This window comes from Theobroma cacao, chromosome 2 (assembly GCF_000208745.1).
Source record: "Theobroma cacao cultivar B97-61/B2 chromosome 2, Criollo_cocoa_genome_V2, whole genome shotgun sequence".
Lineage (NCBI taxonomy): Eukaryota > Viridiplantae > Streptophyta > Magnoliopsida > Malvales > Malvaceae > Theobroma > Theobroma cacao.
This window is the reverse complement of record NC_030851.1, coordinates 34,514,301-34,528,168: the sequence shown is the minus strand read 5'-3', so window position 1 is coordinate 34,528,168 and position 13,868 is coordinate 34,514,301. Positions and strand designations below refer to the sequence as shown.

The window sequence follows — 13,868 nt, the reverse complement described above, 5'->3', positions numbered from 1 at the left end:
ACCAAATTGAGCTGTATTTTCAATAATCATAATAATGAATATGAATAAAGGGGGGGGGGGGCTTAATTCACACTTTCTCCAACTGAGGACTGGACCCGAAACAAAAACAAACAGGAACAAAACTAACAAGAATTTTGGCCATGGAGCAAAAACACAAACCCCCCACTGCCTTTTCACTAATACCAACCCTAGAAGAAAATAATAACAACTTTACAATTATGTCACCAACATCAGGTGGCGTTTCTTACAAATAAATTTGGAACCAAAGAAAACCAATTGGCAACAAATTCAAACAGCCTTTCAAACACAATACCATTTTAAAATACAAAGCACTTGCCACTCTCTTCATCATATGACTGGAGGCTGGTGGAGCACTGCATGCTGGGGGGTCTGAATGAAAGACTTATCTTCACATTATTGAGCAGTTGCACCTGGATTCTAGCTTTGGAGGCTTCATACTGTCCACCTTATTTGGGAGACCAACATTGCGAATCAAAGATCCATCGGCGTTCTCATCATTTTCGGTCTTGGTAGATGGAGATTTTACATCAGTTTCTACTCGCCTCTGCCTGACTTTATGAGATTTTGAAGTTCGTCTACCGACAGTTCTCCCTCGAAGGTCCTTCCTGTCAGAAGTTGATTTCCCCAATATTGTAACTGTTGGCCTGGATCCATCCAATGGCACTGAACTTTCCTTTTCAATGGCTATGGTTGCAGCCTGGTAGGCAAGATCATGGACAATGGAACTGCAGAAAAGTATTGTGTCGGTCGCTTCTTCAAGTGTCAGGCTTCTGGACTTGCTTCCTCTATGACATTCTACCAAGACAGTTGACTCCTCTGTCAAAATGCATAAAAAAGGTCATCAGGGGCTAAACAAAATCTCACTGCCACACATTAGAACCAAACTTTAGCAAAGAATTATGGGCTGTAAGCACTGGATATCTAAAATGCACAAAGTCATTCAGGATATATAACAGGAGAACAATGTCATTAAAAACATTCACAGCAACATGCTAGTAGCTTTTGGAATTAAATATGATGTAACTTCCAAGTCTCTATACCTGAGACCAAGTGCACTAAGCTGATAAAAGAAATTGTGCTTGTTAAAACATGCCAGGACAATGTTGAGATATTTAACATGCTTGTCTATCATTTTCACCTTTTTGGGGGGTGAGGAGGAAGAATACCCAACTTTATGATCATGATAAAAATGAGTTAGTAAATAATGATAAACTTCAATTACAAACCTTATTGGCAATAACTGCTCCATAAGTAATTTCTCTGAAGGTAGCTGTAGTTTCTCAGCAGATCATGAAATGGTAACATATTCTTAGGTGGTAAACTAAACTTGGGACACTTCAAGCTTCAGATCTCTTATTGAAGCCACAAAAACTCCATTCCAAACAAACAGGGCTTGGAATCAGGCTATCCTCACAAGTCACATCCATTATACGAATGGTAAATTGTCTCATTTTCAGCTTTCCAAAAATTGGTAAGTAATTGGCTGATCCAAATTTGGTACAAACACCTCAAACTAAAATAAACAGGTTCTGGAACCAGAACCACCCTCAAACCAGGTGCTTCCCAAGAGCATAACTTTTATTAGAAAGGCCATAAAGAACAAAGTAATCATCCGATACTCCTACATTCTTGCTTATCTATGAAAAGCCACTGGGACAGTAAGCGTGGATATACTAATCATCTGGCCATATCTAAAAGTTTATCGTTGTAGATGTGTCAGGTTGAGTAGGAAACAGCAGGGATGCATGAGTCATGGTTCAAAAGAGCAAAAGACAAGGAATAAGGTGCAAAATTACCACTATACTTGAGGTCTTTGAGTGGATGCAATTTTAACGCTGTACCTTCAATTGGATTCAAAAATGGTAAAAAATTAACAGCATCTTAATATTCCTTTGCTTCCCAATGGCATGATATTCCTTGTACGGTTAACTTTTAACCATTTTTGAACCAAATTAAAATACAATGTTAAATTGCACCCATTCAAAGATGAGTGGTCAATTTAAATCTATCACCCGAAGTAGAGTGGCAAATTTGGACCTTATCCCAAAAGAAAAAGAAGAAAAAAAGGCCAATCATTTCATTCCAATTCCACCAAATCTCACCTTCATTTCTTTCTGATATCATAATACATATAAGTAAAACTAAACTTCTATATTTTGATTTTTGTTGATGCATTCAGACCTAAATTGGTAACAGATTACGAAAAGAGATGAACTTAAAGCTCTTGTTGCTGCTATTTACTACTCTTATCAATAAAACTACAAGAAAGTAATAATAATTAAAGAACAAATAGATATTGATAACTTTTAAATGAGTTGCATGGATAGTTCATGGAGGATTAAACATAGCTGCATCATAAATTGTTTATTAAAAATGGTAATTGTCATATTCTCAGGAATGGAAGTGAAAATTTACTTCAAAGAAAGTTGAAACCCCAAAGTAGACAACAAGTAAAATGAAATAATAACATACCTAAAATGCCATCTGCATGATCTGATGTGTTATGCTCCTGAACAGATGCTGTAGTATCCACATCTGAAGGTATGGCAACTGACAGGTCCACAGATCCCTTCTTGGTTCTCTCAGAAGTTGGAGATGAATCAATTTCAGAACTGCAGGAACTCTGACAGGAATTCTCAACTTCTATTTCTGAGATTGTGGCCAAAGGGCTGAGGCCAGGAGCCTCAGCAACGTCTACTCCATCCAGAGTAGCATTCTGCATACTACGTTCGTCAATAGTAGGATCTACAGTGATAGCTGATGCTTCAACACCAGAGACAATCCTGGTATTACTTGGTAAGTCATCTCCATTTTCATATGAAACACAGTCTTCAGAAGGAGGAAATGATGCTGCTGAATTGTCCTCTAAAAGCTCTGAGTTTAAGGTATCCATTGTTCTACTAAACTCATTCCATTCAATGCCATCTTTTTCGAGAATGGCAGCACCAGTGAAAGATGAATCAGACACATATGCTTCTGAATTTTCTGAAGCCACCACTTTGGCTTGAGAAACTACAGCTATTTCCTCTGCTTCATCAAATTTCAGACTGCCAACAGAACCCTCAAAGTTTTCTTCATTTGTGCTTGTTGCAAGACTTAAAGCTTGGTAATTATTGCTTGAACTTCGAGACAAAGACAAAGCATAGCTTTGAGGCTTTGCATTCGTGTCATATCTGTAATTCTCCAAGTCCGATTTTCTACCACTTAACTGCCGTTGCACACGTGTATCTGTTTGTCTAGATGAGCTAAAATCAACAGAGGATGATGCTGAGATACTGCCATGTCCGACAGAGCTTCTGAAACTGTTAGAACTGTCTCTTGCATAAGACAGATCTTCATAAGGTATGGTAGCAAAGGTCCTACCTTGAACAACAGGTCCCTTGCTGCTACTTGACCTCTTTAACAGCACTGAAATGCCTGCAACTTCTGAGGTGTTAACCTTCAAACCAGAATGTTCATCAGAGTACTGCAACTGCTGACCTCCAGTGTCCCTATCAGGTAGGGAACAACCAACAGTTGGTTGGTCCCTCTCTTGCTGGTAACCGAGCCTCTGCTCACCTCCCTCTGCTAGAGACCTTCCAAGAGAATTTTGTCGAGAGAAGTTTTCATTTTGCTTGATATTTTCTTCATGCTGAGAAACACAGGGTTCGACTGAAGCAGTAACTTCCATCAATAAATCGGATGGAGGCATCGTGGTTCCCAATTCATGAAATGGTTTATCTTCTTCAGAAAGTTTCAAAGACAACCCTGGGGAGTTCTCGGAGGTTACTATTGTTGTCTCAGAAATGTCAACAGCCACAATATCACCTTGCCTACTGCAATCTGTGCAAAGACTGATTTCCTCCTCAACATGTTCAACAACACGATACCTGCAACCACATTTAGAACAAATTTTCGTATTTTCAAAACTATCAACTTCTGAGAGATCACCCCTGTCACATAGAGCATCAGAAGTTGAACTCATTTCCACTTCAAGACCATGGTTACTTAACTCCTCAGAGTGGTCAGGGACACATTGAATAGCTGAGTCTCTACCAGCATCTACAATAAGAATATTAAGCGAGCCATCACATCTTTCATAGCTAGCATCCTTGTTTAAGACATCCATCTTATCGAAAGCAAAAACTTCTTCTTGAACATTGGCATAAGGTCCCTTTCCGGATTCACTCGCCATATCATCATGTTGGTTGTCACTTCCTTCAGTATCAAGTGCAGCGCTTGTACCTTGCTCAGAACTTGCATTACTGCTGGTGGTAACAGATGAGTTCCTTGACATCAAAGAACGATGTGCAGAACTTCCCTTCCCAACATAGAAAGTGGTGCTTGGAACACTTGATAATAGAGGTCTGAACATATTTGGAGGACTCTTTCGATTATCCTGTACGAAAATGTTGATTATAATAAACTGTAAGATGTCTTTTGATGACCAGGCACTTTTGATTTGCATTAATTATGCACAAACACTTCTAATTGAGAAAATGTACATGTGAGAAAGGAAGAGGACAAGACACTGCATGAATTCTGCCACAACTCTCTTTAATTTATTTTTGCTTAATTAGCAAAGATAGCCTTTGCAGAGTGACTAAAGTTTGTAATAGAGTTATTCTACGCATTAAAGCACATCAAAAAAATTCTTATTGCATTGAAAATTTACTTAAATATAAGATGTGATTTATAGAATGCACTCATTAAATTAAAAAGGAAACTCCAAGAGTTTAGTTTTCTTTCCCACTTAAAACAAGCCAAATTAATATTAAATGCTGAAGTTTTGAATAGTTATTCAACCAAAAACTTCATTGTCATGATAGACTTCAGCACTTGAGTCCGAATACAATTGCCATGCACAATTCTCACTAAATAGCAGGAGCACATCAAACACCTAATTGTAATCTAAACCATCACAGTTGCCACCTCTAGATATACAGCATTGTATTAAAAAATATAACAATTTGAGAATATTCTTATGAGAGAATTAACCACAGGTTTACACTCTGATGAATATGAAAAGACAGTTAAGTACTAATGTTGACCTTTGGTATCTCTTCTTCCATTATTACCTCTGTCTAAATCTGTACCGCATTGGTAAAAGGGAATGGAAAGAAACACTTTGCTTTTTCTTTAATTTCCTTTTCTGGATGGCAGTGAGAATGGAATTAACTAACTAGTAGCAGATAATGCAGGGTAGATTAAGAATACACCATGTTGGTAAAAAAGAATGGAAGAGAAACAATTTGTTTTTTCTTTAATTTCTTTTTTTTCAATGGCAGTGAGAATGGAATTAAATAAACTACTAGCAGATAATGCAGGGTAAACTCAGAAAACTAAGCAATTGATAGAGCAAACAAATTAACTACTTATATAAAAGAAATTGTAAAAGAAATTAACTACCTATATTTTAATAGTTGTACAAAGACCAAACTAGCATAATTGAAGTATATTGACCAAAAGAAAAGTAATAAAATACCACTTGACGAAGTGCAGAGTCAAAGGATCGTTTTGGAGCAGAACTTGGCGATAACACCCTAGCTGATTTTTTGTTAAAGGTCGGAGCCTTGTTATTTGGGAATGGACCAAGCCTCCTTGCAACTGAATGCCTTGATCCACCAAGAGGAATAGATTGTAAAGAGTCTACGTCATCATCACCAGATGATGCTACGGAACCTTTACTGTATGAACTAAATTGGTCTCGGTCGTGACTACGAGATGAACTGGCACTTCTAGAGGCAGTCGGGGACATCGATTGCCTGCCAAATCTTGCATCTCGGCCATTTCTAGATGCAGGTGAGGAACCCCTCACATATGATGCAGGTCGATCAGCCAGAGAAGTACGAAGATTAGGTGGTGCCTCTAAGGAGAAACCTGGGATATTTGACTGCCATGCCCTTATTTTTGGTGATGCAGAGTTCCCCCTACTTGTCCTTATAGGAGAAGTTCCCCTTACCCCTGATGCGGCCACAGTACCACTAGAGCCCGTGCTTGTCCTTCGAGGAGTTGGTGTAGAAGACCTTCGAGCAGGTGTGGAACTTTTACTCGGAGGAGGAGATGGTCTCCGGGCTGGAGTAGCTGGCCGTATTGGACTGGACTGAGGTGCTGAAGATGGCCTTCCCCTAGACTGTAATGTACTATTCCCAGAGCGAGGTGATGGACTTAAACGATTTGGACTTGCACTAACCCTACTGCTTCTGTAACCCTTGTCCATCTGCATATTGATGCACATTTTTCATAGAGGATAATGGGCAGAGATTTAAAAGAGTAAGCTATGAGTTTCAATAGAAAACCCAGAAAGAATGTTAATGAACAGGTTACATTAATATACAGTTTCATTCCATAAGACTAATAACAATAACCTACTGTTGATGATCTTGATATGGCAATGGGTTGAGTCCGAGGTCTACCCCTGCGGGCAACATTAGCTGGTGGTGGCTCATCGTCCAAGGAAGGAAAAAGAGGGGTGTCAGGTGGAGTTAATAACCTTCAAAATCCCCAAGATGGACACTTTGTCAGAACCAAAAACTTGGAAAAGTATTGATAACAGCTCAATAGCATTATACACCAGATGAATGAAATAAAATGACCACATAATAATATTGCTTCCTTTGGCAATGACTTATTCCGATATACACTGAACATGGGCAGTACCAATCTATATGCAAGATTATGTCTGCTGAATTTCCAACCAAAAATTTGTTTTTCAGTTCAGGGTTCTAAAAATAAGAAGTTCAAAAATCTTGAAGAGGAATCCACAACGTACCATTCATAGTCATTTTTCTCCTCATCTGCAGTAAGCAGTTCACTACTCTCTCCTCGAACAGGAATGGAGATTCCAAGCTTGAGATCTGAAAAATGTTTCAGTTTTGTAGCTGTAAATGATAATTCAAAACCAAAGAAAACAAACAGTAACGTTAGTCTGCAGACACTAATCTACCTTCCCTAATTCACGGGCAAATAAACCCAAATAACTGAAATGAAAAGTCAGAGCAGAAAATTACAAAATGTGTCTTCAAAATCTTCCGAAGCCTGAAGCAAGAAATTCTCCCTTTCTTTGGACTGCATTTCATTGAATAAAGCAAGGTCATCATCTTTCTCTCTTACAATCAACCCACTCTCCAAACTTCGCCCACGTTTGTGGTTTTCCCCTCTCAGCTCCCTTCCCGGAGAGTATCTCAATGCTGGAGAAGGAGGCATCCCTGCTGGCCTAATCTACCCTTACAAAACAATCACCGCAATCTCTCCACATATATAGATATTCAGCAACCATCCTGCCCCATTATTCCCAATTCGCTACCTTTTTGAGTTCAATGAACTAATGCAATCAACTTCCAAATGACGTTAAAATACAATACCTGATAGAAAATCCTTATCAATTGTCAAAATTTTGAGAATAACAGAAATAACCGTACATTCCGAAAGTAGAGCTTCAGCCCCAATAACTGAAGAACGAGAACCAAATTAAGATACTCATAACGTAACAAAACCTCCAAATCCTAGATTTCCATCAATTTAACAGTGAAAATACCTTCATTGAACAAACCCTAAGTCAAAACTCAAAATTTTACAGCCACCAGTAACCGCTAAACCAAGCCTTCCAGCGCTGCTCCAAATTAGAGTGCGGAAATTAATTCACCACTTTCGAAGTACACGTCAAGTGCCTTTTGACTTACCAAAGAATACCCGAGTGAAAAGAAAAAAAAAATCTCCAGCGGAAAAACGAAGTTCGTTTTGATTGCGATTGAGATCTCAAATTGGAAGAGATAAAATGGAGCTTAAATGCCAATTACAATGCGAAGGGTGTTGAATGAGACACCTGGATCTAATAGCATTTAATGACTTTTTCTTCTTTGAGAAAAGGAGAGCTGCACAGCTCAGATCGGTGACATAAAGCAGAGGCCGACCGGTTTCGAACGGAGACACCTTAAATTTTCTCGCATTTCTCTCTCCTCCGAGAAACTGAGAGAATGTGGAATTTCGAAGAGAGTAAAATAACTACCCTACCTTTGCTCTCTCTTCCTTTTTTTTTTGTTTATTGTGTTGGGCTGTTGTTCAGATTTGCTTCTTTCCTCCGCAGCAAGCTTTCGCTTTCTTTTGTCTCTCTCTCTCTCTCTCTGCTCTGTGATTATTTTCTTTTTTCTTTTTTCTTTAATTTTTATTCCTTTCTCTCGGTTTTTCTTTTTCTTTTCTTCTTTTTTAATCCTCTTTTAAGCTTTAATTATCTTCGATTAAACTTTTGTTTTACTGGTTTAGTTTGAGCGTGTGTGGTAATTACAGTGGACTAGATAATACTGTAAGTAGCCGTTGGAATTCGTCGACCATCCGTACGGGGCAGCCATTAATTGGACCTGTTTTTTCCTCACCGCAGCCATTTCTTTCTCCACGTTTTCTTCTCTTGGCGGTTACGCGAGGGTAAATTATCAAATCCTCCTTCGTTTTGAGGGATAAAAACAAAAGAAAAACAGCGAATTTCCTTTTCTTTTTTTGTGTAATTAAAATGATTTAATGCTAAATACGACGTCACATTTAACCCATATGTGTAACAGTGACTGCGCTTAGCAGGGCAGAGCTGTCCTCTGGCTATCACTTCCCATTTCATTTCAATCATACTCATTATAAAATTAGCAAATATGGATCAAAATAAAATCTTCCATTTAGATTTCTACCTGAATTTATTTTATTTTATTCTATTTTATGGATCCCCTTTGAGTAAAAGCAGCATGGGTTTATGTCCAACAGCATGACATTGATTTAGGCAACAATTGGACATCTCATAAATTATATGGAAGGTACAAATTTAATTGGCTTCTGTCACCATATATTGTTTATTGAATGCTGGTTCAACAGATCGATTTGAATTGTCAAAATCATGTACCAATATGACTTTTTTCGTTTTAGAAATATCGATTCCATGTCGAAAATTTGTATATTCTTTTTTCTTAAGGTGATAGATCTTATGTTGATTTATTCGTAACTATTCATGCATATAATCTAACTTTATATTAGTTTGTTAATTAGTTGATTTATTTATTATTTTAGTTTGATACCAATTTTTATTCGTTTTCTTATTTTTCGTTAAATGGACATAGGGCAAGTGTGTACTTTTTTACATGAAAAAACTACAGTTGTGTATGATAATATAATCCTTAAAATAATTTTTTTAAAAATTGATTTTAAAATTTCGGTTTTAGATAGAAAGTTTGTTAATATAGTTAGTACAGGATAGGTTTTGTATCCTTGTATAAACTTGCATACAACAAGATTATATCATAGGCGTAATAAATTAAAAATAAAAGAAAGAAAAGACAGAAGCATAAAAATATAGGCAGGCATTAGCCAAAAGAGTACGAGAAAGCCAAAAAATGACAATCAAGGTCATGATTAGGTACGGCCACTGTTGGAAAGATTTTAGATTTAGAATGATGTCGTTGTTATTGGTAGGTGTAGGAGTAAACTTAAAAGGCTTCGTCACGATGAACCAATGATAACTACTCTTTTCCTATCCATCAAAGGGATGGTTTTCAATAATAATTTTATTTTTCTTTTACAAAAAGGGCATCTCAACATTAAAATAATGCATGAAAGCATTTGTCAATTTTCAGAAACTTCTTTTGAGACACAACTCACGTTAGATGAGTTGTAGTAGGTCTTATTAGGGGTGTGCTATCAATTAGGCTTAATTATTGTCAACCCATCATTTGGATTGTTGACAATTGGGTTTTTAGCTAGGATTCCCGAACAATCTATAGACTAAATGTTGATGAGGTGACCTTGAAGGGCAATCCCAAACTCACCAATAATTATGATTGCATATAAACTAATATAATATTCATATTTTCATACTTTTTTTTTATGTACATGTGTCATTGGTACATAACTACATGATAGTAGTAGAATATTTGCGTGAATTTTAGTACATCAAAAAATCAGTGCCGGTTTTCGAATTAGGTTGAGAAAAAGAATCATATGTAGTTGGATTGGCAATAAAATAAGAAAGTATCTATAAGTTAGAGGATAACAATAATAATCCTAAGTTGAAACTCATTTAAATATTTGCAAATCCAGTACAAACTCGCTATGTAATACAGCAATTGTTTTTCCTTAAAGCAATCAATTAAGTATACAAAACGGAATCAATTGAATCAGCACACCCAACCTAAGATAATAAAAAAAATATATTAAACCCCCGGAACGTAGCACACATTTTTTTATCATTTTATTTGTATATTTTAAATTGTTGTGAAATTTAAAAAAGAAGTCAAAAACACTGAAGTAGTTTATCTTAATTCTTAGGTTTCTTTATTATTAAAATTAAAAATTTAAAGTTATGCTTAATCCGTTTTGATACTGTTCAATTTGCAACTACTTTGGCGAGTAGAAACTGTAATTTTTTACTTAAAATTATTTTCTCGTCTCGTTGAATTCCCAGTTTGCTTTTCGTGGTGCACGTGAGGCTCGTGGGTTTCGGTTCCTCTAATTGCAGCTACAAAAAGGCCAAGTTGGACTCAAGTCTCTCTCCCAACACACGTGGCGTGAGATTGACGTTTTGCTCCTTAGTCAGATCGTACTTTAACGTAGATCCGACGGTAATTAAAGCCCATTAAGCTATTAATCATGTCGGAGTTTACCTTTTTGAGGTAGGGTGTCCCTCAAAAGTTAAATACGCATCATGCAACAGCTGACTAAAGTCACGGTAATTTGGTAAAGACCTAAAAGTCATACCATGCACGTGTCGTTCTCTCAGCAGCCAACCGAACCCCGAGACCTGAGGTGCGAAACACCTTATTCCCATCGTATCATCGGCGCTCACAACGCTTGCGTTTCAACATCGCTTTAGGAGCAATAACTAAAACGACGTCGTGAGGTCCAGATTTCATAAGAAATGCTGGGATTTTAGGCTATGCGGATGCACTAGCTCGACCAAGTGGCGAGTTGATTCGGAAACTTCAGGAAGTGCGATCTGATGTGGGCGGCTTTAAGATCCAGATGTCTACATCTATCTGCAACATCCTTGCCTTCATCTTCTCTCACTGATCGATCGTGGAAGCTAGGGTTTTCAGGTTTAAATCGGACGTTCTCTTCGTCGAGCGCGGAGAGCAGTGGTAAAGAGTTGCTCAGCCTGCAAGAGGTGGAGAAGGTTCTGAGCGATGTGAGAGCAGATGACGTGACAGTAATTCCGGTGGGCAACCAATGCGATTGGGCCGATTTCATGGTGATTGCCACCGGTAGGTCCACGTGGCACATTAAGAACATCGCTCAAGCCCTAATTTACAAGGCACGCTTCTTTGTTCTTTTTTTTTTTCTTTTTCCAGCACAATTTTCTTTTATTCCCCAGTTTCCTCGATAAATTTTAGAAAAATTACTCTCTTTCTTATTAGTGATTATGTGGAGGTGATAGCTGTTCATTTGTTAATATGTATGTTATGTGTATGACGAAGCTCATTAGTTATGTTTATTTGCTAGAACAGGTTAAGCAGAAGCAAAAAGGAGCTAAGCGGTTGGTTCTACCCAGTGTGCAAGGACAAGAGACGGGAAAATGGATCGTTGTTGACTCTGGTTCGTGCTGCATTCCCTACTTTTGTTAATTCTGTTGTTTGTCAATCATTTCTTTGCATGCTTTGTATGGTGTTGTGTGATATGTACATTCCCATATGAAATGTAAGGTTTCCAAAATAGTGCTGGTAATTACTTTTGGCAATAATGAGAATGTCACATAGAATGTCTGCAATTTGCTTCTGTTGCTTTCTGATTACAAAAAAGTAAAAATATCACTGAAGCCAATAAACAAAATGTAATTTTTAATCAATTGCTATCTATTGTAGTAATTCATTTGTTGTTGAGGCAAACTATAGCTGGTCAAGTTTTTTCTGTCATAATGGTGTGATTGATTTCCATACAGTTGGCATAAAGATAATAGGACAAGCCATACTTCCTTTCTTGGAAAGGAGAGATGGAACGTGTAATAGATTGTGGTATCTAGGGGTTATTCTCTATGCTACTTCAAAGGAATTGATCTCCTATGAGAGTATTTCTTGACGCTTAAGCACATACACGGGGTTAGCAGTTTCGCATTAAAGCCAAAGTTCTGGCAAAATCTTCCAGAATGATAGTATCTAATTCTAGATATTCTTGCAAGTTTCTTGCAAATTGTACGCATTTTTTTTTTGTAATTTATTTTTCTGGGGGTGTTTCTTTTCTTTAGGCAGGGTGATAGTTCATGCTCTCGACGAGAAGGCGAGGGCTTATTACAATTTGGAAAATCTTTGGACTCCAAGGACAGTACTGAAGGAACCAGTTGAGGTAAGTCTGTAAATTTTTTATCTACAATGATGAATTTCTAATCCTTTGGCTTAAATTTTCTATGAAACCATCTAGGCCTCAGATGACCAGAGATAGTCAGGTTTAGCTTCTCCATCTAAGAGCCTTGATGTTTGTGTCTTGCAACTCCCTGGATATTTTTTTTGTGGCGATACATCTCAGGAGAATATTCCAGAACCCTTTTTAATTCAGATAGCAGTAGTCATGGAATTCTATCCAGATTTTGATTATAACAGAATGTGTCTGAATTTCAATTAGTGGTGCTAGCAAGCATTTGGTTGAAATGGCATATTTTACGGTGAACTGCTCCAAAATAAATACAATAATTTACCATGTGGAAGAATACGGCTTGATGAATGATATTTTCCTTCTTTTCCCTTTCTGCTCTCCATAACAAAATAGCTTGAATTTCTGTGAGCCTTTCTGAGTTCTCTTACCATTTTCCAAATAATTGTCTTTCAATGAATTCCTGGATATTTGGGTGTAATTACCTGAACTCATTTTCGAGAGTTAAAAAGGGAAATGTTTAGGGTCATAAGTATACTTACAACTTGTATATGAACTTACAGAATAGGTATATTCTATTCTCTAAGTTACAAAAGCAAAATAATCATTAGTGTATACGGTTTCCCTATAGGATTGCCAAAATGAACTTTATCTGTTGATTTCCTATAGGTCAATCTTATCTTGATCTGGTTCAGTTAATTGGGGAGAACATCCTATAACCTCTTTTTCTCTTCTTGGGGTCTCTCATTCTCTTCCTTTCTTGCTTTCGTAGTGTCTTTTGTCAAATCTTTCCCGCAGATACAAAATATCTTTTGCTAGTCAATCTCCTAAACTAATCTTTCCTTGTTTTTCATTTCAGGAGTTGACAAAAGCTTTTGTAAAGGTTCGTCGTATTAATAATTCCAAAAAGCCAGCCCAGCGAAGTGCTTAATTGATTGACAACTCGGATTTTGCAGATGTAGTTTGTTACATGATAAAGTTCTTTGCTTCGTGTAGTTGAAAACTATAGAATTGATATCTGATCAATAGTTCTTTCGGAGCGTGTGTTGTACCGCTATATTCAGCCTTTTGATGGCCTGTGTTGTTTATCAAGGAGAAACCACCCTCCCCTTCTCCCATTCGCCCCATTTCCCTGCGCGTGATACTTCTTACTGCACACCCTTTCAACTGAGAAATGGGAGTCTATATCAAAAAGGTTAACTGGAAAGCAACCATCTAAGAAAGATTTGTAGTATCAGATGACGAATGAAGAACATAATAAACTTTTGCTTAAAGCCAAGCTAGGAAAATTTCGACGCCAGTGATCTACTCTGCAGTTGGTAGCCTCCCTCTGCTTCGGTGGGTTCTGTGAGCCAACTCGTAGGAATGGAAAACGACGTCGTTTCCATTAATCACGCTTGACTTGAAGGCCTAGTTGGCCTCTCCCTTTGCTGGCAGTTGAGCTGATTAACCTAATTTTCCTCTAATTAATTATTCGATTTTCCATTAAAGTGCTCAGAACACCGTTCATTTTACTGCTTTGCCAACCAACGGAT

General features: G+C 37.5%; 2 protein-coding genes across 4 annotated transcripts; one reads left to right on the top strand and one right to left on the bottom strand.

Moving 5' to 3' along the window:
- On the bottom strand, positions 124-8,124 carry LOC18609699. 2 transcript variants are annotated; one of them, XM_007044939.2, is made up of 6 exons: positions 7,011-8,124; positions 6,773-6,881; positions 6,373-6,493; positions 5,486-6,220; positions 2,494-4,399; positions 124-837 (listed from the first exon to the last, which is right to left on the bottom strand). In XM_007044939.2, the coding sequence occupies exons 1-6, from the start codon at positions 7,204-7,206 to the stop codon at positions 410-412; spliced, it is 3,495 nt and encodes a 1,164-aa protein (XP_007045001.2). In that variant the 5' UTR covers positions 7,207-8,124; the 3' UTR covers positions 124-409. The 2 variants fall into 2 exon arrangements, with proteins under 2 accessions (XP_007045001.2, XP_017971584.1); XM_018116095.1 differs by having other exon boundaries at positions 6,773-6,857.
- LOC18609698 (protein Iojap-related, mitochondrial) lies at positions 10,833-13,460 on the top strand. Of its 2 annotated transcripts, none has more exons than XM_007044938.2 (4): positions 10,833-11,284; positions 11,478-11,565; positions 12,212-12,309; positions 13,193-13,460. In XM_007044938.2, the coding sequence occupies exons 1-4, from the start codon at positions 10,973-10,975 to the stop codon at positions 13,262-13,264; spliced, it is 570 nt and encodes a 189-aa protein (XP_007045000.2). In that variant the 5' UTR covers positions 10,833-10,972; the 3' UTR covers positions 13,265-13,460. The 2 variants fall into 2 exon arrangements, with proteins under 2 accessions (XP_007045000.2, XP_017970988.1); XM_018115499.1 differs by lacking the exon at positions 13,193-13,460 and adding an exon at positions 12,385-12,648.

Bases quoted from the DNA above. Each gene is read 5' to 3' on its own strand.
- LOC18609698 (XM_007044938.2), top strand. From the start codon at position 10,973: ATGTGGGCGGCTTTAAGATCCAGATGTCTACATCTATCTGCAACATCC. The intron at 11,285-11,477 runs GCACGCTTCTTT...TTGCTAGAACAG, and splicing joins CTCAAGCCCTAATTTACAAG to GTTAAGCAGAAGCAAAAAGG. The intron at 11,566-12,211 runs GTTCGTGCTGCA...TCTTTTCTTTAG, and splicing joins ATGGATCGTTGTTGACTCTG to GCAGGGTGATAGTTCATGCT.
- LOC18609699 (XM_007044939.2), bottom strand. From the start codon at position 7,206: ATGCCTCCTTCTCCAGCATTGAGATACTCTCCGGGAAGGGAGCTGAGA. The intron at 4,400-5,485 runs GTATTTTATTAC...ATTTTCGTACAG, and splicing joins ACTCTGCACTTCGTCAAGTG to GATAATCGAAAGAGTCCTCC. The intron at 838-2,493 runs GTATGTTATTAT...GCATTTTGACAG, and splicing joins TCATGCAGATGGCATTTTAG to AGGAGTCAACTGTCTTGGTA.